This window comes from Rhea americana, unplaced genomic scaffold (assembly GCF_003343005.1).
Source record: "Rhea americana isolate MKP2758 unplaced genomic scaffold, rheAme1 scaffold_433, whole genome shotgun sequence".
In the NCBI taxonomy this organism is placed as follows: domain Eukaryota; kingdom Metazoa; phylum Chordata; class Aves; order Rheiformes; family Rheidae; genus Rhea; species Rhea americana.
Window position 1 is genome coordinate 84,003 of NW_028186572.1, and position 26,103 is coordinate 110,105.

General features: G+C 38.4%; 1 protein-coding gene across 4 annotated transcripts in view; it reads left to right on the forward strand.

The window, feature by feature from the left end:
• CRAMP1 (cramped chromatin regulator 1) overlaps window positions 1-26,103 on the forward strand; it is a 51,020-nt gene continuing 24,917 nt past the window's right edge. Inside the window, exons 1-7 of one of the 4 annotated variants that reach the window (XM_085315660.1) lie at window positions 1-300; window positions 2,270-2,341; window positions 2,789-3,144; window positions 12,241-12,434; window positions 14,740-14,893; window positions 17,010-17,093; window positions 19,196-19,244. In XM_085315660.1, the coding sequence (XP_085171786.1) occupies window positions 2,292-2,341; window positions 2,789-3,144; window positions 12,241-12,434; window positions 14,740-14,893; window positions 17,010-17,093; window positions 19,196-19,244 (887 nt within the window). In that variant the 5' untranslated portion in view covers window positions 1-300; window positions 2,270-2,291. Of the gene's footprint in view, window positions 301-2,183; window positions 2,342-2,788; window positions 3,145-12,240; window positions 12,435-14,739; window positions 14,894-17,009; window positions 17,094-19,195; window positions 19,245-26,103 lie in introns of those variants that run through there. The other 3 variants (XM_085315663.1, XM_085315661.1, XM_085315662.1) reach the window with 3 other exon arrangements.

Consider the following 26,103-nt stretch of genomic DNA (forward strand, 5'->3'; position numbering starts at 1 on the left):
GGGGGCCCCGTCGGTTGCTGGGGCCGARGGGGGTAGGGGCCGCGGCCGCGGTCGCGCGGGAGCCTGGGGAAGAGTTCGCCTCCGCCGTGGGGAGCGGGGCTGCCGCCGCCAGCAAAGCTGGGAGGGCCGCTGGAGGCCGCCGGGGCCGAGCTGGTCTTGGGGTGCGTGGGCATCCTCCCGAGCTGGCGCGTCCGCGGTGCAGCCGGGGGGAGCCTGGCGCCGCAGGTGCCCGAAGATCCGAAGCAGCCACCACCGGCAGAGCTGGAGCGCGGAGGCTGCAAGGCGGCATTGATGCGGCAGGTAAAAGCCTCCGGGGCGGGGGATGGCGCCTCTTGGGGAGAGCGGGCTGGGGCGGAGGGGGCGAGCGGCGCCGGGGGGGGGGGAGCGGCGGTCCCAGCGCGAGCAGCGCGCTAAGGCAGCCCCCGGGTCGCTGGGGAGGTGGACGGCGTGGGAAGCGGCAGCCCCCGGGTCGCTGGGGAGGTGGACGGCGTGGGAAGCGCGTCCTCCGAGAGGCGAGGGGGTTTCTAAGAGGCAGAGTGACAGGGCGGCACCGAAGCATGAAGATCGGAGGGAACAAAGCAATAAAGCCGGCAAGATTTTCCTTTRCAAAGAAGAGAGCAAGTGTCAGGGGAAAGAGGAGGAAGAAGGCACCCGAGAGGGATAACCTGGGTGCAGAGCACTGCCAGGGAGTTTAGTCAGGACGTGTTAAGGAGGCAGATGTGGGGAAGCAAGGGTCGAGAGTGAGATTTGCTAGCCTGGTCTTGTAACCGCCACCCAGGCGTGCTCTTTTGGGCAAGGGATATGATTTTTTTATTCTGTTCCGAGGGTTGCTGGGAATGCCGGTATAGGCATCGTTTAATTTGTGGCAATAAAACTAAAATTGAAATCAAGGAGGCTTAAGCCCTCCTTAACTGAAGCTTTTGAGCACAAAGTGTCAGAGAACGTAAAGATTTCTGCTTTCAGAATAACCGACAACACTGTGTTTTCCATTGTGCGTGGGGGACCCTGTTGTATTCGTACTTAGTGATCTGTCAGGTAATGAAACCCACGTTTCATTCGAATTGAGAGCTACAGTTCAAACCAGTTTGTTAGACCATTTGCARAGACTGGAAGGTGCCAATGGAAAGGCTCATTTTATTGATAAGAATATGTCACAAATAATAATCACACAAAATTGCGTCCTGTATAGTGCTGATGTGCCTGGTTTATTTTAAAACACRTTGTTTTGGTGTCTGTCTTACCATAGTTAATTCTGTCGTTTTAGTTGTGCTATTGGGAATTTCCTTCTCTTGTTGGTATTTTTCTTTTTCCTTAATTAAAACTTGGACTGTGGTTTCTGCTGTGGTGATATGGCATTGCAAGTGATCCWTCTTTCTGTTTTGCTGTAGCAGGGTTTCTTTTTTGGAAGTTGGCTTCTATTAGGTGTGGTGTCAGGAATATGTCTATACTCTTTTTTTTAAAAAAAAGGAGTTGTTGGGCTTTAGCAGATAATAYGATTTATTGCTGTAAGCTTTTTTGATTTGTGTCTGGTATTTTGTTCTGAGTGTTAAAAAATATATATATACACTATATTGAGCGGATTTGTGAACCAAACTTAGAGGCGGAGCGAGTGGTCATCCCAGCAGCAGGTCCAAATGTCACATTTGGAATTTGAGGTGTCTTGTGATGCGCTTCAGAAAGTCCTTATAGTGGTCTTCTAGCAAATAATGTTTTAAAACTTCTTTTTTTAAAAAAGAAAAAATATTGGCCAAGCGGTTACAGTRCCTCTTAAGAGTTGCACACCCTGCACTGCACAGGTGGTGGGGGGGAGCTGCTGCAAACGTCTGTGGAGTTTGTGGGCTCTAAAACAACAAAAAAGGGGGGTGTACATTAATTTTAAAGAATGCTGGAAGTTGCTGACGTAGCAAACGAGAAGTTGGTGGCTTTGGGAAGCCAAACCATCTCCTGGTGTTTGTCGGTTTTTCAATGCAGACGTTGACAGGCGACCAGCCTCCAGCGCGATGCTGCTTTGCAAAGGCGGCCAAGCTTTTGGGGCGCCTTGTGCACTTGCCGCTGGGGCACCTTCCCGGGGAGCAGAGTTGCTGTTTGGGGAGAAGCAGAAAGGTGTCGGGCCGTTTGGAGGGGGGTGGAAAGGGTGGAAGGGGGGGAGTTGGAAATCTTGGTAGCCTTGGCCAGTCCCAGCCCCAGAGAGAGAGACACACACACAGAGAGAGAGGAGGAGAAGCCGCCGCTGCTGCTGCATCTAGGAATATGAATTTCCCCCCCTCAGCAGGTCGGATCACCTCGGCTCCATGGTGAGGAGAAAGAAGAGCCCCCCTGGGCCTGAGGAACAGCAGAATGGGTAGGATGGGGTGGGGGCAAGGCACTTTGCGGGCCCCCGGCCCCGCTCCGCGCTGCCCTGCTCCGCCGGGGCTTTGGTGGCTGGTTTTTCTCTCTGTGTGTCTGTCGAGCGCTTCCAAACGCCTGAGTTTGGCTTGGCGATTTCTCTCCCAAAGGCGCCCCTGATCCCTCCGGGAAGGTGCCAGAGGGCTGCTGGGGGAGCCTGGCTCCCTTTTAGGCCGGTTTGGGGGGTTTCCTGTGGGCCTTTGCCCCTCCCGCCCCTCGGCACAGGTTGTTGGGTCGGGACAGCAAACGAAAGGGGATTTAGTAACAAACAACGGCGGCCATGTTGAGAGGAATTTCTGCAGCTAAACTTCTCCCCTCTCAGCCCAGGGATTTTTCTCCCTGTCTGGGGGGGTCTGTGGCTTGACTTTGTGTCCCCTTCTTTTCTTTCTCTCCTCCCCAACAGGATGACAGTGAAACTGGGAGAGAGCAGCGGGGAGGAAGGGGTGAAAAAGCTGGGCAAGAGAGCAGGAGGAGATGAGGAGTCCCTGGAAGAAGAAGGGGCAGGAGGAGGAGGAGAGGCAGCTCCAGGCAGCAGCAGCACAAAGAAAGAAGAGAAGATTATTAACAACAACACTAACAACAACCCCCCATCGAACCCCAATTTATCGCAGGCCCCTTCCTCCCTCCAGCCGTCCCACAGCCAGGACCAGCATCATTTTCTCAGGTCCAGTGTCAGACCTCAGAGCAAGAGGTTAAAGAAGGATTCTCAGGCATCCTCTTCAGTTGGCAACAGCAGCAGCACTACTGCAAAAGGCAAAGGTACTGTATTTTGTCGCCCTCGGACACACAGGTTCGGGGGGCAGCGAGGGGGGCCACCTGTATTTTTAGGGGTTGTCATTCTTCCTCTGTAGATGCCATCTTTTGTTTGCTGTTTGGGAAGGTGTTTGGGGGCTTGTTTCTCTCGCAGTAGCTGCAATCCTCTTTGTGTCCCAAGGCTTCAGCTTCTCTGCTGCCCACTCTCATGTTTACACTTGCAAAAATGGGGTTCGGGGACGTGTATGGGCAGGGAGGGAGTCTCCCTCTGTTACTGAAGAGAACCTTTAATTCCTGCCTTCCATGTGTCTTGAGTTTTAGGAAATTTCTGTGTTTTGGTTAGGAAATTGGACTCTAGCAAGCTGTGTAATCAGGTGGCTGCAGTCCGAATTCTATCATTAGGTAATAACAAAATATTTTTTGAGTACTAGTTAAAAGCAAAAGCTTAAAAAACTGATCTTCCCCTCATTTATTTCTGTCACCATTTTAGCAAAAGTACTGTTTTGGAAACAGCTGTGAAGTAAACGCACTGAAATTTTTGTTGTCCAAGCATTTATGAGTCCTCAGCACTACATCACTGTTTCAGAAAAATTAGGGCTTTTGCGTATCATTTGAGATTTTTGAATTAAGGTATATAAATATATGTACATACATTTACATCTATATATTTTTTTTTAACTCTAGCATTGTAGATAAGAACTTGATTTTTCAAGGCTTTTCCTTTCTTCAGTAGCTAGAAGGCAGCAAGGATATCTGACTGTCTTGGTACTATTGTATGTGCTCTGCAGTTACTGGTTGACACCTGGCACTGTAGTTGAGCTGTGCTTGAATATAGTTTTGGATCCCTTGTGCAAAATACTGAAGCATTATTTTGCCTTAAATTTTGAGGAAAACAAAACTTCTAGATTTTTCAACGCTTGAAATAACAAAGTTTACTCTTACCTGTCAGAAACTAAATAAAAGTCCACATCGTATCAATATATATTGGAGATTACCTCACTTCTCTCCATTACAGTGATCTGCACATACTGATTATTAAGTAAACTTTATTAAGGCTTGTGGTAGCTTAATGTTACAGTCAGAAAGCAGTCCTTTGCAAACTGGGATGTTTTAGATATTGCCATATAATCAAAAAATTACTGAAATCTGTTGTTTCACAGATAGTTTATATAATTGACTAAAATATTTTTAATACTGTAGTAAATCCTGTTTAATCTCTTAAACTTTTTGTTTTAAGTGAAATTCTTCTATGTATAATGTTGGAAGGTAGAACTGAAGGGTCTGTATCATTTCCTCCCAGTTTCATTAAACCAAATAAACAGATAAAATACCCAGGAGTATTTAGCTGCAGATAATGATCCCAAGAATTGTAAATAGTACTACATGTGAGGAAAGGTTTCTTTAGAATGCATGTGATCCATGACTGATGTGTAGAACATAGGTGTTTGAAAATATTCCATTGCTTTGAAAGTGTGTACACATGTGAATGAGTACGTGTTGCTGTCTCTGTGCACGTGTGTATTCATGTTTGCATATGTAAATAGACATGTATTTCCAATTTTAGAGCAGTGGAATAGTTTTAACAAGGTGTATTGACACTAAATTGAAAAGCAAACTTAATTAATTTGTAGTTCGGTTTCTGAAATAACCAGAATAAAATTATATGCAGAATATAATTTAATATTTCAGTTATCAATCATAGATAAATAGTGCATAAAATTTAGGTACCTGACTATGTGTCTGGTTTGGGGAAAATTCTTAAATCATTGAGAATGACAGTCAGTGATAGAATTATGGTTATACTATCACTTTTTGAGTTGTAAGACCAGCCACAGCTCTGCCTGGCTAGTTTTAATGTGAATGTGTGGGGGCTAATTTCTTTGGCATAGTGGAGATTGTAACTCTCAGTTTGTGGAGAACAGAGCAGAGTAGGATCCATTCTGATTTGATTTCTTTACACTCAGAGATGCATACTGAGATGTTTTCCAGACTTGTCTGAATTCTCCCTTAGAAATGTCTTGTGATCACAATTAATGGGGATTTCCATTCCAAGGGAGGTATCACACAGGGCTGGCTTCCAATAAGGAGCTAATTGAATGATGAAGGTTACTAATGAAGGTGGGACTAAACTCATTGCACTCTCTTTCCCACTAGCTTTCCTGCTCACCCCTRTAAATATAAAAATAATAAAAAGCTCAATTGCATTCATAGTCTTTTGGATCAGCTCTGAAAATGCAGGGCTTTTCCATTTTGCATGTCACAGTCAAGGTGATAACTGCAAAGGTAATGTTAATGTTGGCCAGCAGGAATGTCTAGACCATCTTTGATCCGTACTAGAAACTTGTTAGTGTGATGATCTTTSAACAATGCTATGAAACCCTTAAAATATTCTTAACGAATATTGATCCTGCTTTGAGGATCAGTGTATTCCAAAGTGAAATCTCATTGGAAAGAGGATCAGGATGGGTATTATTAAAGAGTATGATCATTTAACTTAATTTCAAAATGTAGTTACTCAACAGGCATTGGTTGATCCTAATTATGTCTTTAAAAGAGATTTGGAAACAAATTTTTTTTTTCATTCTATCACAGATTTCTTTWGTTTTGGCATTGGTGCTTTTAGGGCTTTAGTAATTGTAGCAAACAAATTACTGATAAAGTAAACTTCACTGTAAATGGTAGGAAGAGTTGGGCCACTCAGCAGCTGCTAGCTTTTCTCCTTTACTATGTATTTTCATGGAAGACTGAATAAGAATTCTCAAATTCTGCCTAGGAGAATGTATATACATGTTCTTGATTTTCAGTTTACGATGAAGCTGTCTTTTTGCGGAGGGGGTTGGGTTCTTTTATTTTTGAGTTTAGGGCAGAAATTTTGTAAAAATCAGCAGAGTAAGATAATATTTGAAAACTGTTTCCCTTTCAAAATCCTGTCTGTTTTGAGCTGGTGAAAGGTTTATATAATTTGCTGCACAAATATCTAAATCTACACATATATTTCAGAATACCTACTATCATATTTTTAAGTATTTATCATCTTTTTATCATATTTCCAAATTTATGTTCTATACTTCAAATAATGCACACCTTTGGAAGTACCAGTACTGAATATAAGTCTTACATAKCTTATACAAAGTCAAGGGAGAAGCCTGAAGGAATAGCGGGGTGGAGGCAGTTAAGAAGGAAAGCTCAAAAGCATGAAGGTTTCTTGAGAGGGAGGAAGCAGACCAAGATGGAGGGAGGTTGCTGAAGAGATTTCTGAGAGTTTAATTCTCATATACAAATATGCTACACCATTGCTGAGCTGAGGTTTTTGGGTGTGTTTGAAGGCTTTTTCCCATGAAAAAATGAGTGAGGGGCTAGTGTATGTGTTATGTTGTGACCATTATGACAAAACAAAATGCAGAGACTTGCAATTGTGTTCTGTAGACCTAGTCTGAATTAAAGTAAGACATTCTCATTGCCATGTTTTTATCTGTTTTCCAAATGGAGAATGAAGTAAGGAGGAAATAGTAACAAAATCTGTGGTGATGAGCTGAAGCTTGAAGCATGTCTTTCATGCCGTTGCTCTAGATTTATTCACAAAATGATCCCCCAAAAGTATTTGGCTTTGTTTTATAGTAATTAGTAGTTCTTATTCAAGGAAAAAAAAAGGTTACTCAGCTGAAAACATTAATTGAATTAAAATGTTCCGTCTTTTGACATCTTATAAAACTCACTAGAAAGCAGACCACAGTTTGTTTCAGCCCATCAAAGTTGGATCAAAGTTGCATGTCCTGTAATATGTGGATTAGATTAACTACTGACTCTGTTCTTGTATGAAGAGGGCATGTATCCCAAGAAATCTAATTGTACTTACGCTATGAAAATTATTTTATTGCATCTTCCCAAATTTATGTGTTGCATAATTTATTGTAAATTTGAGTGAAATGTCATTCCTCCAGCATTATTTCTCTAGGGAGTGAATGACTGATTACAAACTACCAGCACTATCCTTTGTCCTAATCTCTTTAATTCTGCCCATCTCATTTACAGTTGTTATTTCTCCTTCCCTCCCAGCCTAACATGCTTTCATTCATTCTTTGTCCTCCCATTTATCCAGGCTCTCCCTCCTTTCCTTTGAAAATGGCTGGGCACCAGAACTCCGCAGTGTCTTTCACATCATGTCACACCACAAGAGGAGGATTTTGTTTCATGTGCCATGTGCAGTAGGTACTGAACTTGGAAAGGTGCTTGTCTGCAAGGCACATGGCTGCACAACTGTGTGGTTTAGAGGGAACCACACATCAATGATACATGTTAGTGTTTTAAAATACTTCAAGTGAAGTAGTAAGCAAGGTTACCTAGATAGACGTTTCATCACTGCACCTGTCTTGTTGGCTGGCATAGGATAAATGTTAGTTAAGTTACAGGTTTCGTGCTTGTAAATACTGAGCTGTTCCTTCATTTCTTGTCATAAACCTAGAAGTATTTTCCAGGCTGATTCCTTGTATCCCAATTTCTTTTTCTCCAGTGCTAAACTACTCAAGCAACTTTGTATACCAGAAATACACCGGAGTTTTTAGCTTTATGCCTGGTATATGTGCTTATAATGCATTCTTCTTTTTAAGGAGTTTCTCTAATGGGAGAGCAGAATATTGGTTTATTGGAGTTGGGGGAGTGACTAAATGCACCTTGTTTATTTAAGATGGTACACATTTTACAGCTGTATTGGGTTAGCTCAGATGTTGCTGCCTTTGATAGTTCAAATATGTATTGTCCATAGAAAAGTAAGCATTCAGTATAGTTTTGCGTGTAGACTCTGTTTGATAATCAGCACTTTTGGAAGACATTCTTCCAGATAGTAAGAGACAGAAAAAGCTAGATGAGTCTGTACATTGTTAAATGTAAGACATTTAACTGTTGTGTTTAAAGCTTTGGATATTAGTAAGAACCTAATACAGTATGAACATATCAGATGGCTTGTGCTGTTCTAGATGTACCCTTCTCAGGAGTTCACGCCATTTACTGCAGAAGCAAACAGGTTAGGAATTAGTTTTCCAGTTATATTAATTCTCAAACAGAAAGATTGACGTGTTGCAAAGTGGATCCCTCACTCTATCCTCTGTATCTTCTTCTCAGATAGAATTCTTGGAGAGGAAAGCAAATCGGAAGATAGGAAGAGCAAACACTAAGGTGCTACCTTGAGCCTGGAAGGAAAAACTTGTCATGATTGTAGTCATGATGAGAAAATAATGCAATCAGTGACTCAGTTATTTGACATGTGCAGTGTTCCATTGTTTGTCATTTTCATACCAAATTTTTAAACTTCAGTCTTTAAATTCCTTTATATATTTTTTGCAATTTTTTGTATTTTGCTTAGAATTACAAAGACAGCCTGTTAATGATAGTAAAGAAGGGAATGATGAAAACAGCATCATCTCATACTACATCTCAGTCACGTATATTACTCCAGTGGGCATGTAAATGCTAGATTAACAGAATCAGTAAGTTTCTTCTGGAACATTGATACTCTGGTCTATGATTTAGAAGTTATAGGCAATTATCAAGTACAGAAACCCGATGTCTTTGAAATCTGTGGAATGAACCTGAGTGAAAGTGCTGAGCCCTTGGCTTCCAAACTTGCTGCTTTGTGCCTCCTATGCAGGAACCGCTTCTCCATTGCATCCTGGAGTGAAAGGAAGGGATTGTCAGAGTTGCAATCATGTGGGATGTCCAGTCTTGTGATTTGTGCAATGCAGGATCAGTAGACAGAGTGAGAATGACCGTCTGGTCTTTGTTTCATCTCCTTTTATAGACGTTTTTACTTAGAACAGGCACCTAACCAGATTCTTAGGGTAAGTCCCCTTCCTCTCTCYAGCAATTCTACAACAACACTGGTATGTCTCACCTTACTAGATATTTTTGTTTTAATGCATCGCTTAAGTTTTAAATAATCAATTGTTGAGAATTAATGATGATGATTATCAATCATTAATGAGATGAGGCAAAGTTGCTCGCTGTTGTATATATAACAAGAACCTCATACAATAAGACTGAAACCGTGAATTTGTGGGGTGAATCATAATGATGTGTAACTACTTTCACTTTTTCAGTGCCTTTTATCCTGAATTGCTTTACAATGCCATGTTTTAGAATAAATGRTACTCCTTACTGAGATTCAGTATATTCTAGTGTAGATTTTGGTAACCTACAGAAATAGCACTGTGCACAATAGTAACTAGGAAAGATTATGCCAAGGGATGATAGAGCAGGCTCCTTAATTCCTAGAAGAATTAAATGACATCTAAGTTCTCTGCAGAGGTGACAGAATATTAGCTTTTCAAAGTCTTGACACATTAGACTCAAAACAATTGTCTGAATAGTAATTTATTTGTGTTTAAAACAAGAAAGGCTGTGATGAACTTCCAGGGACTACAGTTTGTCATTCAGGGAGTCTGGAATAGAATAGAACAGAATATCTAAAGGAATAGAATAGAATATCTAAAGGAACAGAAGAGCAATTTCGAGCTATGTATCCTTTGTAGAAATTGAATCGGTGGAGCCCTTAGCATGGCCTGAGGAGAGGAGTCTCGGTAGAATTCTTCTGTTCATTTTGCTTTTTACATGCAACTTAGAAGAAATCTACTGAACTTGATCCTTCTCTTTTCTTTTCTTTTTTTTTTTTWAAGAAACTGGAGGTGATAGTATGATAAATTTGCTTCTTATGCTTTTTAGTCATTAAAACTTTATGTGTACCATGTATGCTATATAATCTTTAGAAAATCTGTGATAAAACATGTACTTGACAGCTGACATTAGGTCTCTACTTCTACATAAAGAGATTTTTTTTTGTAATTGATAGTTCCTCTAAATGATTTCTCAGAAAGGTAGAGGTCTGCAATCAGACCTAGTTATGCAGTCCTATAACCATCTTGCTGTAAACAGAGTATTTCATATTGGGAGCAGTAGCAGCAAGAGAGATTGAGACTGAAGACTGGTATATTTGAATTCCCTTTTCTTGATGTTCAGCAATTCTAAACATTAAGATGTGTGTTTGTAGGGTTAGTTTTTTATTGTATGCAGATTCCTAAATTCTGATCACACATATTCACTTGCAGAATAAATAAGTGATTCTGAGTCTTAAAAATGCTTTTTTTCTTCTCAGCCAGCTATTCAACCTCCTTAACCTTTTCAAATGATTTAGTTCTTTTAAGGACTTACGTTCATAATTTCTAAGTTAAAATTGCTTAACTTTCAAACACTTAACAAATGGCTGGTAAAGGCTCAGAAAATAGATAAATTCTAGTTACCTGATCTCTTTTTCGTCCATCCTTCTTTGTATGTGCTTCCCTGTGGTGACAACAATTTTCTTTGAAAGGATCAAATGGCAATTCCTGGAAATAAAAGAAGCATTAACCTTAAAATTGACGCTATATCATATTTCATACCGAGTAAATATTTATTGCTCTTGTGTGTGTGTGTGTGTGTGCGCGCACACACACACACACACACGCACAAGTAAATTTGTATGTCTTACAAACTGTCTTCCAGATTTTGTTTCAAATGTTTTTTGTTGCTTGAACAAACAGCTTTTTGAGCATTTGGAGTAGCATGGTTTTATCATCCCAAGGAACCACTTTCAAAATGCAACTGAGTAGTTACAGTTAAGACTTATGTGCAAGTCTTAAATCTCTAAAGCATAGTATGCCCTTAACAGTTGTTTTTTGTGATACTTTTCTATGGTAATATACGGATTGGTTTTGGATATCCCAAATCTTGATGACTGAAGAATAATTTGGGGAGGCTAGGTTTTTCTGATAGCTTGCTTTTTTTAACACTGACTTTCTCAGGGAGACAAACTGCTTCAAATAATTGAATTTTAAAAGGTAACTGACCACTTTAAACTTAAGCATAAAAAAGAGAACTGTGTTGATGCACATGAGTCTGGGAAGCTAGAGCACGGTTTCTAAGTATGGTTATTTCTGCATGGAAAAAACAAAGTACATTATTTGTGAGACCTCTCAGATTTCTGCATTAACTTTTTGATAATCTTTTATGATTTCAGAGCTATCATGATGTTCAGTTTGATTTTTTTCTTTTGAATAAGTCACAGATTTAGTTTGTTGATAATGTTTTTATGATTAAAATGTCTTCAGAAGGTTAATAGCTTGTTCTGAATTAAGTGATGAAAATAGAATCTTACTGCATTATATGTAGCTCTTGTCTTTATTTTACTTTCTGCAATTTTTTCTATTCTTCCATCTTCTTTAGTACTTCTTAATTTTCCTTCTCCTCTCCTTTAAAAAACAGAAAATTCTCTTAATTCCATCAGACTTAATTATCAAAATTCTAATATTTCTGAACTTCATATTACTCTCCTGGTCCATGTTCTTATGGTGGGCCAGCAAAGTGACGGAGGTACCGTCAAGGTTACACTTCTGTGCCTTTTTCCAAAAGCCACACTAAGATGGAATCAGAGGATTGAGACTTGCCACCTGTGTCATACCTTGAATTATCCTGAAATGCCTGAGCGTGGTTCTTTATCTTGAGGGTAGGATTTTTGAGGATGCAGATGCATTGAATGACGTGATGATCTACAGTAGACATGCTTATGGCCTGATCTTTGAATCCATTCAATAACARATGTTAGGAAGCCCATAGGATCAAGACCAAAGATAAGTATATGAAACGATATATATTTTCTCACGGTTATTCGTTTGCTTTATTGGTCATATCGGTTGTTCAGCATCGTACAGAAATGCCCTTCAGCCGCAGATAGGTAATTGCAGAATGCACAAGTATATAGGCAATGGAGAGTGTGATGTCTTTTAGTGATTTCTGTTGTCTTTTAGAGGTCACTTCAATAAGTTCCTGCATATCTTTCTTATTTCTGGAAATTGAGAACCAATTGAGAACCAGTGAAACCTTCCCCTCGTTTTCTGCTGATTGAGATTTTATATCTTTTAAAAAGCTTGTTATTTGACTGTCATATTTCAGGTGACATACCTTGAAAAAACATGATATGAATGAGGGTGACAAAGTGGAAAATTCTGAATCCCTCTCTATCTTTATCCACGAATCCTCCTGTTGGTTTAATATTCACTCTAGTCTTGTTTTTTGCAGCAGCAGATAATGGAGGGACTACATCTGGAAGCACACAAGGAATTTCTTCCAGCACTCCTGCAGCAAATTCCAAGTCAGCGGCAAGAAACCTGGGCTCTTCGACCGGAGAGAAGGAGGAAGGGAAGAAGGTTAGACGGCAGTGGGAATCTTGGAGCACAGAAGACAAAAATACTTTCTTTGAGGGGCTGTATGAGGTATGTGTAAAGAAAAATGACATCTTGGGTAGCTTCCATTGGTGCCTGGATATTCCTAAGAAGGTTGATTAAATTGGGATTTGCAGGAGCACTGCCTTATGCATATATTGCATGCACAGATACATACATTTGTATATATATATGAATATGTGTCTGTACAATTAGCTATAAAACATCTGTGAATCAAAGCCACCTTTCAAAAGTTTCAAGCTTTTTTTTTTCCTGAATACACAGGAAATATGCATGAAGGGAGATAGATCTCTCTCTCATATATTCAGCCGCGGTTTCTTTTAGCTTTAAGGATGAGTATCATAATAAAAATAGAAATGAAACAGACAAGAATGAACCTCCACTACCAATGAGCTCTGCAAGGAAATTTAAAAACGCAAAAAATACCTTCTACAAGAGTCACAGAATCACAGAATGGCTGAGGTTGGAAGGGACCTCTGGAGATCATCTAGTCCAACTCCTCTGTTCTAGCAGGATCAGCTAAAGTATGTTAGACAGGATCACATCCAGGTGGGTTTTGAATAGCTCCAGAGAAGGAGACTCCACAATCTCTCTGGGCAACCTGTTCCAGTGCTCTGTCACCCTCACAGTCAAAACGTTTTTCCTTATATTCAGGCAGAACTTCCTGTGGTTCAGTTTGTGCCTGTTGCCTCTCGACCACTCGCTGGACACCACTAGAARGAGTCTGGCCCCATCCCCTTGACATCTTCTCTTTAGATATTTGTATACATTGATAGGATCCCCCCTCAGTCTTCTCTTCCCCAGGCTGAAGAGGCCCAGTGCTCGCAGCCGTTYCTCACAGGGCAGATGTTCCAGTCCTCTGATCATCTTCATAGCCCTACGCTGGACTCTCTCCAGTAGCTCCGTGACGCTCTTGTACTGGGGAGCCCAGAACTGGACCCGTACCGTGATGATTGTCGTAATTCAGTAATGAATGTATTACCATCTGAAGTGAAAATCACTTCTGTAATAATAATACAGTTTTATAATAGAAGCATAATTGAAGAATTAATGTTGATTATTTCAAGTGAGAAAAAAAATAGCACCCCATCTCAACTTAGAAAAAGAATATGATCATGCTATAATATTATCAAATAAGAAAATAGGTTCCATTTAATAAGTCTCAGACACTAGGTTTAGTCTTTGACCATAAATAGATTTGAACCAGGTCAGTACTTGGATGGGAGACATGGAAAAATTTAGATCATCTTACCTTTTATCTCATGAAAACAAAAGTAATGACAAGTCCTTCAGTGGTGTGGAGGGGTCTTTAGATGTGTGCATTTCTCTTTCTTAGTGGTAARTATGTTTTATGTATGTATTTGGGGGAAAATGTGAACACTTACAGTATAGTCTTTTTTTAATTGCTCTGACTCGCAGCAATATTTATGGGAATTGTGTAAAATTTAAGTCCGTCCATAGTTCAAAGGAAACATTTAATTTTGATCGCTCAGGAAGAAGTTCAGAAATGCACTGTGGGATGAGTTTGGGGCTCAGTTAGGTTCATCTCATACTTCTAGTCATTTATTTTCTGTCATTATCTTCAAAAGAGATTTTCATTCTCTGTAATCATATGTAAATCAGCTCCAGCCTTTTTTGAGTGCTTCAGAAATTTTGTGATAGCAGGAGTTCATTGTTAATGTATGTAAAATTTACCTTTTCCTTTTTTAGTCTCCGAAGATTTTATATAAGTGGTTTTAAAGGGATACCTAGGTGTCTTGGTTCACTTTTTATGCTGAGAATAAGCTTCTGCAATAACTTAAACTGTAAAAATGTGTTTTCTGTAAGAAAATATTTTTATTATTAAAAAAAAACCCTTTTCCTTCATTTCTTGAACTCAGATTTTGTACCACTAAGAACCTGAATGTGAAATTTACTGTAAATAAAAAACTTTTTTCATCTCCYGTAGACACAAATGGAAGTAGGAGGAAGAGGGGAAGGAATGCAGGGGAAATAAAGCAAAATGACAAAGTCAGTATTTTCAGTTCTGCTATCCAGAGCAATTATGAATAACATCTTTTTTAAAAAAAAGTTTGTAAATTTTATTTTTTACTTTGAAAGGGGTGGGGTTTTTTAATTGGAAAGTAATTTCTTTGACATCTATAGTACATTTTAGATAAAATAAACCAATGTCACCCTTGCCCTGTTGAGTTCTAATACCCAAGAATTTTGGTTATGACCGTTCAAATGTGATTTCCCACAAAGAACCCCCAAATCCCTCATGTTTATTGAGTTATCTTATGACAAGAGATAGGCTTGATTTTGAGTGTTTCAGTTTGTTTTATTTTTTCTTCAGCATGGGAAAGATTTTGAGGCTATCCAGAACAACATTGCCCTGAAGTACAAAAAGAAAGGCAAACCAGCAAGCATGGTGAAGAACAAAGAACAAGTTCGCCATTTCTACTACCGCACCTGGCACAAGATCTCGAAGTACATTGACTTTGATAATGGTTAGTACAAAATGAAGTGGGCTTAGTGTAGAGCTCAGTCCTGGGAGGGTTAGACTTTTTAGTGCCATTCTAGGGGCTAGGAATGGTGAAGATGAAAAAATAAATGCTGAATAGTACTAAGATATGTGTGAATGCATTGTGTTTTTCTTAACGCAACCATACCGAGAGGCATCTTTTTTGAAAAATACTTCCCAAAAAAATGGTGATAGTATCATCATTGCTTCTGTATCAGTTCACCACACAATAATAATTGCTCTTTCAACCATTAATTGTATGGAAGAGCCAGGTTTAAAGAAGTATAGTTCCATTCTCAGGAATATGAGGACAGCTACTTAAATGTTACAGTCACGTTTGTTATCATCAAGCAAATTGACCCCCAGCCATACTTTTCACTGCCTTGGGGGAATTTCTGACATAGTGTTAATGACTGAAATATTTATTTACACTTTAAATAAACCTGAAATTGTGTCACTGATTCCATATTCCCAAGCTGCTGAATTCTATTCCCATTATTCCCTCTTCTTCCACAGCTTGTTGAATGAAAAGGAAATTGAGTAGTTAAATGAAATTTTAGTGGTGTTATGTAACTTTACTGGCAATTTATGATTTTTGATATTTGATTTTTATCAAATACACCATATTCAAGTCAATTTCTAGCCTAATCTGAATAGCAGATTAAAGAAAATCTGTTGCTGAGTGAACAGATATTGCTAAATTCTAGTTCTTTTGACTCAGTCAAGATATTATAAAGCATGTGAGTTCTCCTGTTAGCATGTTGATCAGGTAAAGATTTCCAGGGTCTTCCTGTCCTTCTGATGCTATGCTCTTAATTATATAAATTACTATAGTAGTTGCATGGTGGTTGAATTCCGTAGTGTTCAAACAGTTCTTTCCTCTTCGGCAAAATTCTCAACAGTTAATTTATTCCATCAATTTGTGGCTATAGTCTGTCTGTCTTTTAAAAATAACTCAGTCATAAGAAATGGGTCCAACTTCAAGTGCTAATGACCTGTAAGGGGTATGATCGCATCCTTCTAGGAAAAGAGAAAGAAATGCAAAGATAATGTAAAATGCAGTTCATAGGATTAGGTCATCTAAAACATACAAGTCTAAGGATGACTTACATGTCTAAAACACTTTCAAAACTTATCTGAAGGAGGACTTACACATCTAAAACACCTTTAAAGTTTAAGGTGTATTTTTGATTTTTTTTTTCAAAACAAGATGGCATTTTGAGATGAAAAAAGCCATTAGTATTTTATTTAAAAGTAAATGTCACAGCAAACGTCGTATTGGAAAAAATTAGTTTGTGTAGGACATGTTTAAAAAAAAGGTTGTCATGGGCATACTTCATCTGCTGTCTGGATAAAGCAGAATTTTGTATCTAAACCTCTAAGGTCTGAAATTTCATTGGATGTAGGAATTAAAAGGTAGTGCAGTGCTTTGATTAGTTTTAGTATTGGTAAAACTACATGTTCCTGAATTTTGAGCTTAAGGGTGTTTGCAAGTCAGAGTCCTGAATTCTTAATGAATAGTTGAGAATAAACAGATGTTATAGATGTATAATTGTATCAGAAATAATAATATCCACATATATGTTGATATGAAAGGAGAAAAACTAAAGCTGAATAAAATATGTGCAATTTTTATATAAAAACTTAAAATCTGGAATTTGCATAAAATCTTCAATGTGCATTTGTGTCTCCTGAAAAAATCAAATTTATCTGTGAATTTTCATATAAAAAAGAGCTCTATATGTGTTTTTTGGGGTCATCAGTATGTTTCCTTTAGAAATCATAGGCAGTTAAGTGATGCTTATTTTTCACACTGAACTGTATTTGTTCAAATTCTGTGAAAGCTACCTTGTGGGGTTTTTTGTTGTTGTCTAAAAAAATGTTGCCTTTCCCAGAAATAAAGTTACTAATAGGAAATCAGTGAACCCCTCTCAGTACAGTGTTTTTTGAAATAGAACTTAGTCTCACCTTCAGTGTTTGCCTCATAACTGAAAAGGTGAATTGTTTTATCTTTTCACTGAAGATTATTTTGTTTGCAAAGTTCAAATGAGCACCTACAAAGTGGATTATGTCATCTCACTAACGCCGCTTCTGCTTTTCAGTGTTTTCACAAGGGCTGAAAAAATCCTCCCTGGAGCTTTATGGCTTAATCTGCTATGGGGAACTGAGGAAAAAGATTGGGGGATGTGAGTATGAATTCCCTGATGACTGAAAATTATTTTAATATGGTAGAATCAGGAGGGCCTACCGTTGAAGTTGGCCATGTCTAGAATAGTTTCACTTTTGTGTCCTTCAGGGTGTTTGTTCATTGTATTCTGTTGCAGTTACCTGTGGTATAGAATTTCATGAAATGTATTTTTATTTTTATAAGACCTTCTTAGCCTGCTACATGAGTTCCCTTTGTCCTTGACAGATCTCTCTAGCTTCTACTGTCTGCAGAAAGCAGCACATGTAAAGCTCACAGATGACAGGTGAATACATATGCAGTTTAGATATGTATTTTATTATTCTTGAAAACGAAGCAATTAAATGTATGAGTGGTAATATTTGCACCTGTAATTATTTTTGCCTACACAATCAAAATCTGGGATGATGCCTTTCTACAAATCAGGCTCTAAATCTTTACATAGCAATGAATCCTGAAGCACTATTAATCATAATCAGCAATAATAACCTCACCAGCCAACCAAGATGCGTTCCAACCTTGTTAACCCCAGAGGCTGGTTTTGTCCATAAGGACAAGCTTAGATGGATGAATATGTGCCCTACCCATGCTCTCCTCTCTTCTGTTACACAGTTGCATTAGCAAGATACCTGAGTTTAGGCTCAGTACCATTTTCACATCACCTTTATTGCTTCCAGACTAGAAAGAGCTCTGATGTGGCTAGGTTGGCGCAACAGCAGACAAGCTTGTGCTTGTATGCTCTAGTCTGTGTGTGTATACCTTCTTTTCTGTGTATTTTTTTTCATTTGACCCCAAGATACAGCCAGTGCCATATTGAAAGTAATGCATCTTCTACATGTGTTGCTTTATTTGTGAGACATGGGAACTAATCGTCCAAATATTTTCACTTCTGTATTAAGTTGTGTTAGTTATGAAGTAAAAAAAATAAAAATAAATAAGAAAAAAGAAAGATTTAATGAGTGGGCATGTACAGTGCCTAATGGAATTATGATATGCTGGGAGACTTTCTGCAAGATTATTTCCTCACTTGGGATTTTACTGTAACGTCTCATGAATCAGACTGTCATGGATGTTTGCACTGACTTTATTCTGTCTATTCATTGGAGAAGCAATTTTGAATTACTTCATGACAAAAGTGCAGAGGCAAGACAGATTGCAGTGTCAATAGAAAACACTATTAGTGTTTCTTTTCTCCTCATCTTGTCTTAAAAGCATCAACAGACCTTCCTTGGCTATGGCTGGAAATAAGGTTTCACACAGTCACCATGGCAATGGATGCACGCTCTGTGCTTCTGTCTCTTTATATAACTTTGGCAGCCGGTTACGTATTTTTACCCACTGTCACTTAGGAAATTCGAGTCTCTTCCTCAACACTAAATGGACCAGAGCAGCAAGTCTCTACACCTAGATTATGAGAGATCTATTCCGTGACTGATGAAAGTAGTTTCTTTCTCTCTCTCTCTCTCTCCCCCCCCCCTTTTTTTTTGTGGTATTCACCCAGGCCCAACTTACTAGAAATTGAGATGAACTGTAGAACAAGTGAGGAATAAAAGTATGACAGGAATACTTCCCGCATTGCCAGAGAGAGGTTAATTGTACTGTAAATAGATCTGGACTTTCCCATCATAGAAAATATAAATCCAGTTACAATAATTAACACATATAAAACAGTGCAGTATAGCACATAGAAAGTGTCAGTTAGATGTGCTTTTTTTAAACCGCATCCAGACCTGTGAGGGCTTGATGCTCTTTCATTATGCTGTGCTGCCTTAGCAACAGAGGTTGAGCATGCAGATCGAGAAGCTTGCTTTTTTTAATACTGCAGTGTCAGATTAATACTCAGCAACCCAAGATTTCTGCAGTATTTAAAAACTTCAGTCGTTTAGTCTGTGCGTAATACGTGATTTTCATGGCAAGGAAGGTGCAAAGCTTACGCACTATGAAAACAAGGTATTTGCAGGAAGTTTATGTTGTAGCCCATTTATGCCCATTAATTCTYCATGAGAATAAAATATAATAGCTTTGAAAACCAAACAGAACAGAAATGGTCATGATTATATAACTTAAATCCTAATACGTTGTTTTTTCCCTTTTCACGGAAAGGTATGGATGACAAGAATGCCGCTAAACTCAACGAGCTCATTCAGGCTGGGTAAGTATGAACTTCTTCCTGAAATTTGTGGAATTAAGTTGTTCTGCCATGCAGTTCTTGAACCGTTGATTGTTAAACTGGTCATCTAGAGTCTAGAGGGCATCTCGTACTTCCTTGGAGCTTCATTTTGATTCAGCRTGGTGAATATATGTTGTATATATGTATTGTTTTTTTTCTCCTCCTTTTCTATGAAGCCATTAATTATTATTAGTAAGCAAATGATGAAAGAAGTTTAAGAAAATCTTGAAATGAGAATTCTTTATAGAAGCTATGGCACTGAAAACAAGTTGACTGAATATAGGGAATATAGTTCTTCTCCATGCGCTTCTGCCAACAATGCTCACCAGTCCTAACTTTCAAACCTCAGACAGCACTTCCAGTATACCTTGGACCTCAGCCCTCCAGTCACTTCTGTATCTGCTTTACTTTAAGAATGAATAGTCTCTTTCACTTCATGAAAGAAGTATGGGTTTGGGGGATTTGATCCTGGTTGCCAGTGTCCTTTAGAATACAGAAGTGGTTAGAAGTTGTCCTACTGTTAGAGCTGAGGGAATACCTGAAATGTTTGCACGTAAAATAGGTACTTGGTGTTGTGCTTTTTTATTGCTCGCAAACTGAGCTTTCCAAATGAGTACCTTATAATTCATTAACCTTCCTTCTSCTGAGAGCTGCACTTTGTACAGTGTGCCTTTGTGTTGCAGGTCTTGAATCTGATTGTTTCTGAAATCACTTGTTCATTTTTCTGTTCACTATGAAATTTGAAATAAGAGCAGAAATTACCATTTGGGTTGGGTTTTGTGTARTAAGAAAATCTTTTTTCTCATCATCCCTATCAGTAAGTTTTTCGTATAATAAAATGATGCTTAAAACATTTTTTTTAATTGGAGTTATCAGAGATGTCCCTGATTTTTGTTTTAAAGCTTGRGCCAAGCTTTTTTTCCCCCTAAGAAGTTAATTTCCTGAGCATTTCCTGAGTTCGGGATATAGGCAATCATTCTGGCCTCTCTGTGTTGTACTGGGGAGCATTTCTAATACTTATGTCATCCAAATAGACTAAGCCATAGTAAATGAGACCAACCACTTAGCAAACTAAAGCATCAGTCTAGTACTTGCTGTTTGAAGGACTTCTTATCTACAACATTTCATGTGATTAAGGCCTTAGTTAGGTGAACTCAAGTAGTTGAAAGTGATGGSTAATGATTTCTGTAAAGGCAAGGTATTTAGTCTATAAAAGTCAATCTTGTAACAGTTTTGAAATCAGAAGTCTTTACATTTGAAAATATTAATATTATATATATATATATTTATTTATTTTACAAAAAACTAAAGTGTACACAATTATTAACATTGTTCTCAGGCAGTTCAGAAAAACCTGCTCTTGCTTTTTGTCTAGCAGGTGACAGACATGTCTTTGCTTTCTTTTCTGTCCTGTGCTTCTTACCCATTTACTGGGAAACCTTCTCATTCTTACAAGAGCAAACTGTGCAAGGAAATGATGTTTAAATTTTTCTCTCTCTTAATATCTGCCTGTTTACACTATGTGACTTAATCTCCTGTATGTTCAGGGAGATATGCAGCCCATACTTGCACAAGCAAACATATCGCATATATTCCGTTAGGTTAGATTTTCTCTTTCCAATTTGTTCAGTGATGTTAGAAAACTCTGATAGCTCTATCTATGTGTAAACTTTTTCTTCTATTCATAACACATTTCTTACAAAGCTAATTTTCCTTCTTTTCCTCTCAGAGTGCACTGCACTTCCTAAGGTTTGTCACTATGTTGAAGTTTTGAGTGAAACTGAATCCCTATCATTATTGCTAGTACTATTTTATTCTGGTGTTTTCCTGAAGCAGGTAAATGTTAGCCTCGTTTGGCTGGTAAGAAGGGTCAGGAGAGGACCTTTCTTCATAATCAGGAGATTATGAGGAGCCACCTGACAGTTTATTGGCAGACTGAATATAGACCCTTGAATCCTAGATTCTAGCCCTGTGCTTCTTTCGCTTATATTACGCATCAGCTCTGGCTTTCTACAATAATGGTGCAGTTTATCAAAGCCAAAGGACCCCGTGAGATGCTTGTAGCAAAGTTTTAATGAAAATCTTCCTGGTTGAGCTGATAACCGAGGCCACAGGTGGTTAGTAGTGCTTGAAAACTAAGTTATCTATCTCTTCCAAATAACAGCAGGTCTTGTGTGAAATGTCCCTGATTGATTATTGAAGCTAAGACCATTCAGTGCTACACTTCTCTGAATTGTCTTAAAAATTTCAGAAGCGTTAAAAATCAGACTAGTCTGTAGCCTTTGGTACTGTTGTCGTTACATGAATCAGTGGCCTTTTAGGAAAYAGATGCGTATTTATAAATGCTTGGGGAGGCAAGAATTGCTCTGGCAGCTTCTTTAGCGGTCCATGTAATGCAGTATACTCATGTCAACGCTGAGCCACACGAGCTGCTTAAACTTTTTAGAATCACTAAGCAGGACAGTTACGGAGCAAAGCACTGTTAGAAATTATGAGGAATCTGAGTCACTTTTGCTCAGTCCTTTATTACGAGTTTTTATTATAGCAATGATATGTTCCTGGGTTATGTGACTAGGATGTATAAGAAAGAAGCTTGATATAGAAGCTTTGTGGCCGTACACGAGAACTGTTCAGAAACACATTTAARTAGACTTAGACCAAAGGATTTTGTTTTATTTCACTTTCAGGAGTTAAACAATTTTATTAAACTTAGACTTGGTAAAAATCTTTACATTTAATTAAAAATATCTAAAAATACATTTGGGGAAATTTATTCATTCTCTGATACGTTTGTAAATTTTTAGCACTCATAGATGAGTTTTAAGAAASAGAGAAATACAAAATAAAAGAAATGCCGTACATAAGCAGCTGTTAAAACACACTACTGCTCAATGTCTGTTAGCATTTACTTGCGTTATGAATGTCATCTCAAGTTGGGGGGAAAAAAAACAAAATAAGACATTTGCCTTTGATATCTGTCTTTAAAAAAAAATTCTTAACAGGTATTGATCTTTCTGTTTCAGTCTCTTCCAAGAAACCGGTGACTTTGCACATGAGGTTTTTAATGTAAATTCMTGCGTGTTCTGTGTTCATTTATGAAGAGCATATTCTGATGCTCAGTTCTGCGCTGCTATTCTTACTCAATACTCAAGGCATACAGTAGTTGCTGCTTTAGTTTTAGGACTGTCAGCAGTTTTGCATTTGTCTTTCTTCCTCCATCACTTTTTCTTCCTTCTGGATTTTTTTAATGTCTTTTCTGTAATATATTCTTCACATTCCTTTTCTGATTTTTGGCTAGTTTTCTCTCTGTGACTTTCAGGTGCAGRTACAAATGCAGCTAGGAGCTTACARTGCTGATGGATTGTTCTTTGTACGCTGTTAGGCAGTGGTAGCTGATCCTGGGTACTTGCAGCCCAYGGTGCAGCGGAGCAGGTGGTAGACAAATCAATGAGGAACAATTAACAGGTAGCCTGACTCAACTGTCATAAATGCTCTGTGACCAWTTAGTTAGATTTTAAAAGAAGAATATGAAAATTGAACAGCAATACATTTCTTTTCCCCTCTTTTTTCTTGAATCAGTTACTTAGGCAATGTAGCGTGTGTGTAAAAGGTTAAACAGAGAAATTGTTTTTCCAGTCTATTGAATGAACGGTTCTGGAATATGCATTTTTTGTCATGTTTAATTTAGCATAATCTTAACGTTTGCCTCTTACTGATGTTCTACCATCTTGAGAAATTACAATGGTGTTTCAGGGTTCTTGATGCATAATTTCCAACCCTTGGCTACAGTTTTTAGCTTGAAATTACCGTTAAACAATTACASGTTTACGTAGGTGAGGCAGAACATCTCTTGTATCATGTAAAATTTTAACATTAATGTCTTCCTGCTAATCTGAAGTGAAGTTTGTAGGGACAGAAAATGTATTTTATTAGATCAGCTGATACAGGTGGATGAAACAGTCTTCTGAGCATCCACGTTCTTCCTTAGGTCATCTTCAAGTCATGTGAAGAAAGACGCTTCTGTGGTCTATATAGTAGATGAGTTAGTCTAAGAAAAAATAATGCTTCTTCCCACAACCTTGCCTCACTTACACCCTTACACTRTTAAACTTAAAATAGTAGTATTGTTACAACTTTGTGTTTTTATGAGGCTACTTCAAGGACACATTTGATGAAAAAGTGCTGATTTAAGTAAAATCAAGGTGCAGAAACAGTTTCAGGTAGTATAAGTAGTCAAAAGAAGTACGTGGCACTGCCTATAGTGCCTAGGTGCAGTTGATAGTACTGTAGATTTGCAATCTAGGGACCTGTTTCAAGGTGAATTAAGTTGATTACGTTACTTTCCACTGGCTTTAGTGGATTTTGTASAAGACCATTATGAAACTGTGTTTCCTCCTAAACACAGTTTAGGAGGAGGGAGCATCTAGGCATGTCTTCACTAASAAAGGAGATTATTACAGTGGTTTTGATTGAACTAACTGCTTGCAAGAACAAGAAAGATAACTGTTTCAGCTTGTTCATATAGCAACGTTATATTCCCTACAGCCATTCTTTGACTTTCCCAGACTTCTTTTCCAACAGTCTTAAGCATTCTTGCTTCCTATTGTCTTAACATGAGCTTTATAAAATTACTTAGTATCAGGAACAGCATTAATGGTGGGAACGGAGCTCTTTGATACCATAACCTTTTGATACCATGATAGCATAAGAGATGTGACATTGGAAGTCTGGAATTTCAAGCTCGAGTGTGTTGTATTATTTTTTTGTCTAGAGTAATTAGAGCTTTCTGTGAATCCCAGTAGTTGAATGGAAAATGTATTTGTTACGAATCACTGGCATATGTTACCTTTGTGCAGTACAATATCACAAAGGTAACAAGAACATTTCTAGGAGCCATAGAAGAGTGGAAGAGTTGTAGTCCTCTGCCATTTTTGCAGTTGCTGTTTTGGAGAAAACAATAGTAACCACTGGGCAGAGAAAAGTAACAGGTATCTGGAGTTTTTAATCCACTGCATATTCTTTCTTTTCTGTCAAATCCTTTCATTTTTCTGCTAGGTACAGTACCACTCACTTTTGCACTATGCATCCATTTCTGATTGCTCAAGACTAAAGTTTGTCCTCATGATARAAAGTGGAGATTCTCCACCTAGAGATTCAGAACCAAGAGGAAAGGTCTTCAGTTCTTCATACATTCACCAGCTGAATTTGATGCAGCAGAGTTTGTTTCCTGTCTTTCTATGTTGCAGTGCTAGCTAACTTGACTTGAGTGAGTGAGGGTGGGGTGATTCATACTGGTCCTGTCTTCATTTGTATTGAATGTATTTAAATTTTTTTTAAAGTGTTAGCTGCATGTGATTAAATTGATTTCAGAAGAATTATTTTCTAAAGAATGCTGAYGTTCTGATAAATCATACCTGCAGTCAGTACACTTCAGTATCCCATTTAAGGGCTAAGATGGCCACTTGCCGTGGTTTTACCTTCATCTCCACTGCGTAGAGGTCTGCCTATGTTATTGTGCCTTTTAAAAGCCTTTTCATTGGCAGAGGTTGGCTGTYGGACTTGGTGAGACCTACTGTGTGGTTTCAAACAATTCAAGTTGGGCTTAAGTTGAAGAAGGAGGAGGAAAAGTAGCWACAGTGCCTCTGTTGTAACAACTGTAGAGTATTGTTGTCTGCTGTAGCAGATGTGAAGATAGGAATCACTGTTTAGAACTAGGCAAGTAGCTCTTGGGAGGTTTTTTGTTCTCATTTTTCTCTTAAACAGCACTCTGGCTAGTTTTTTTTTTTATCGCACTTGAGAGCTTTCTGTTCTTTTCAGAAGTGAGTTATCACCTCCTCTGTATCAGAGTCCATTCAACTTGTTGCCTTGTTTTTTGATAGCTCAGTGCAGTGCAGGTTCTGGAAATCTGTCCTTCCAGCCCTGGGAGATTCTGAATCTGTAGAAGTTCATAGTTTAATAGTTCAAACTCCTGAGTTGCTTCCTCTTGAACTCCATCTTCTCAGATCTGACTTCACTTCCTACTGTGCCTTTGTGGCTTTCCCTCTCAGCAGTGTAGACTAGCAATCCTTTCTGCCTACTGTTGTCTTCCTTCCAAGATAGAAAAATCAGATTCTCTTGTAAGAACATTCTTTGTAATTTATTTCTTTCTCTTTGCAAGGATTAGTTTTTAACCCTGCTGGATTTGTTTGCAAGGATTTAACCGTATGGTAGTTGATCCTCAGTGGTTGAGGTAGTAAGTGGTAAATATTGCTATTAGTAGCTTTGTTGGTGTCAATACATGCCTTTTAAGCTTCACTCAGATGGCCTTGTTTTCTTGTTAGAAAGAAATTAAATAGTTCTTATGTTTGAAAACATAAAATGGAGCCTTGATTTTAAGGATCTTCATAGCTGTTAATATAGTATTGAAGCTAAAAGCCAATGAAATTGTACTGTGAAAGTTTCCTGCACAAGTAGTTAGACTTCACTTTGGCAACAAATGTGACATAGGTATTCCAAAATAGAAGACTCTTTATGAAGTGGAACTTCAGTTGTTTTTTTTTTCATAGTGMAGTATTAGGAGTAAAAGGAAAAGAATAAAGCAAATGCAGTTGTCTTTTAGGATAAGCTGTCTCTGAAGGTATCTTTGACTGAACTAACATAATTCTGGACTTCTTTATATAGCATAATCCCTCCCTCAGTGGATAGCCCTGGACACAGTGTTTCATGGAAATTAGAAAGAGGAGGGTTACGACAGTAGTGTTTCTGTAATGAYGAATAAGATGCTAGAATAGATTGAAGGCTTTAAATACCTTTCTGAATGCACACTACAAACCCTTACATGTTTTTGTTCATTCCTGTAGAC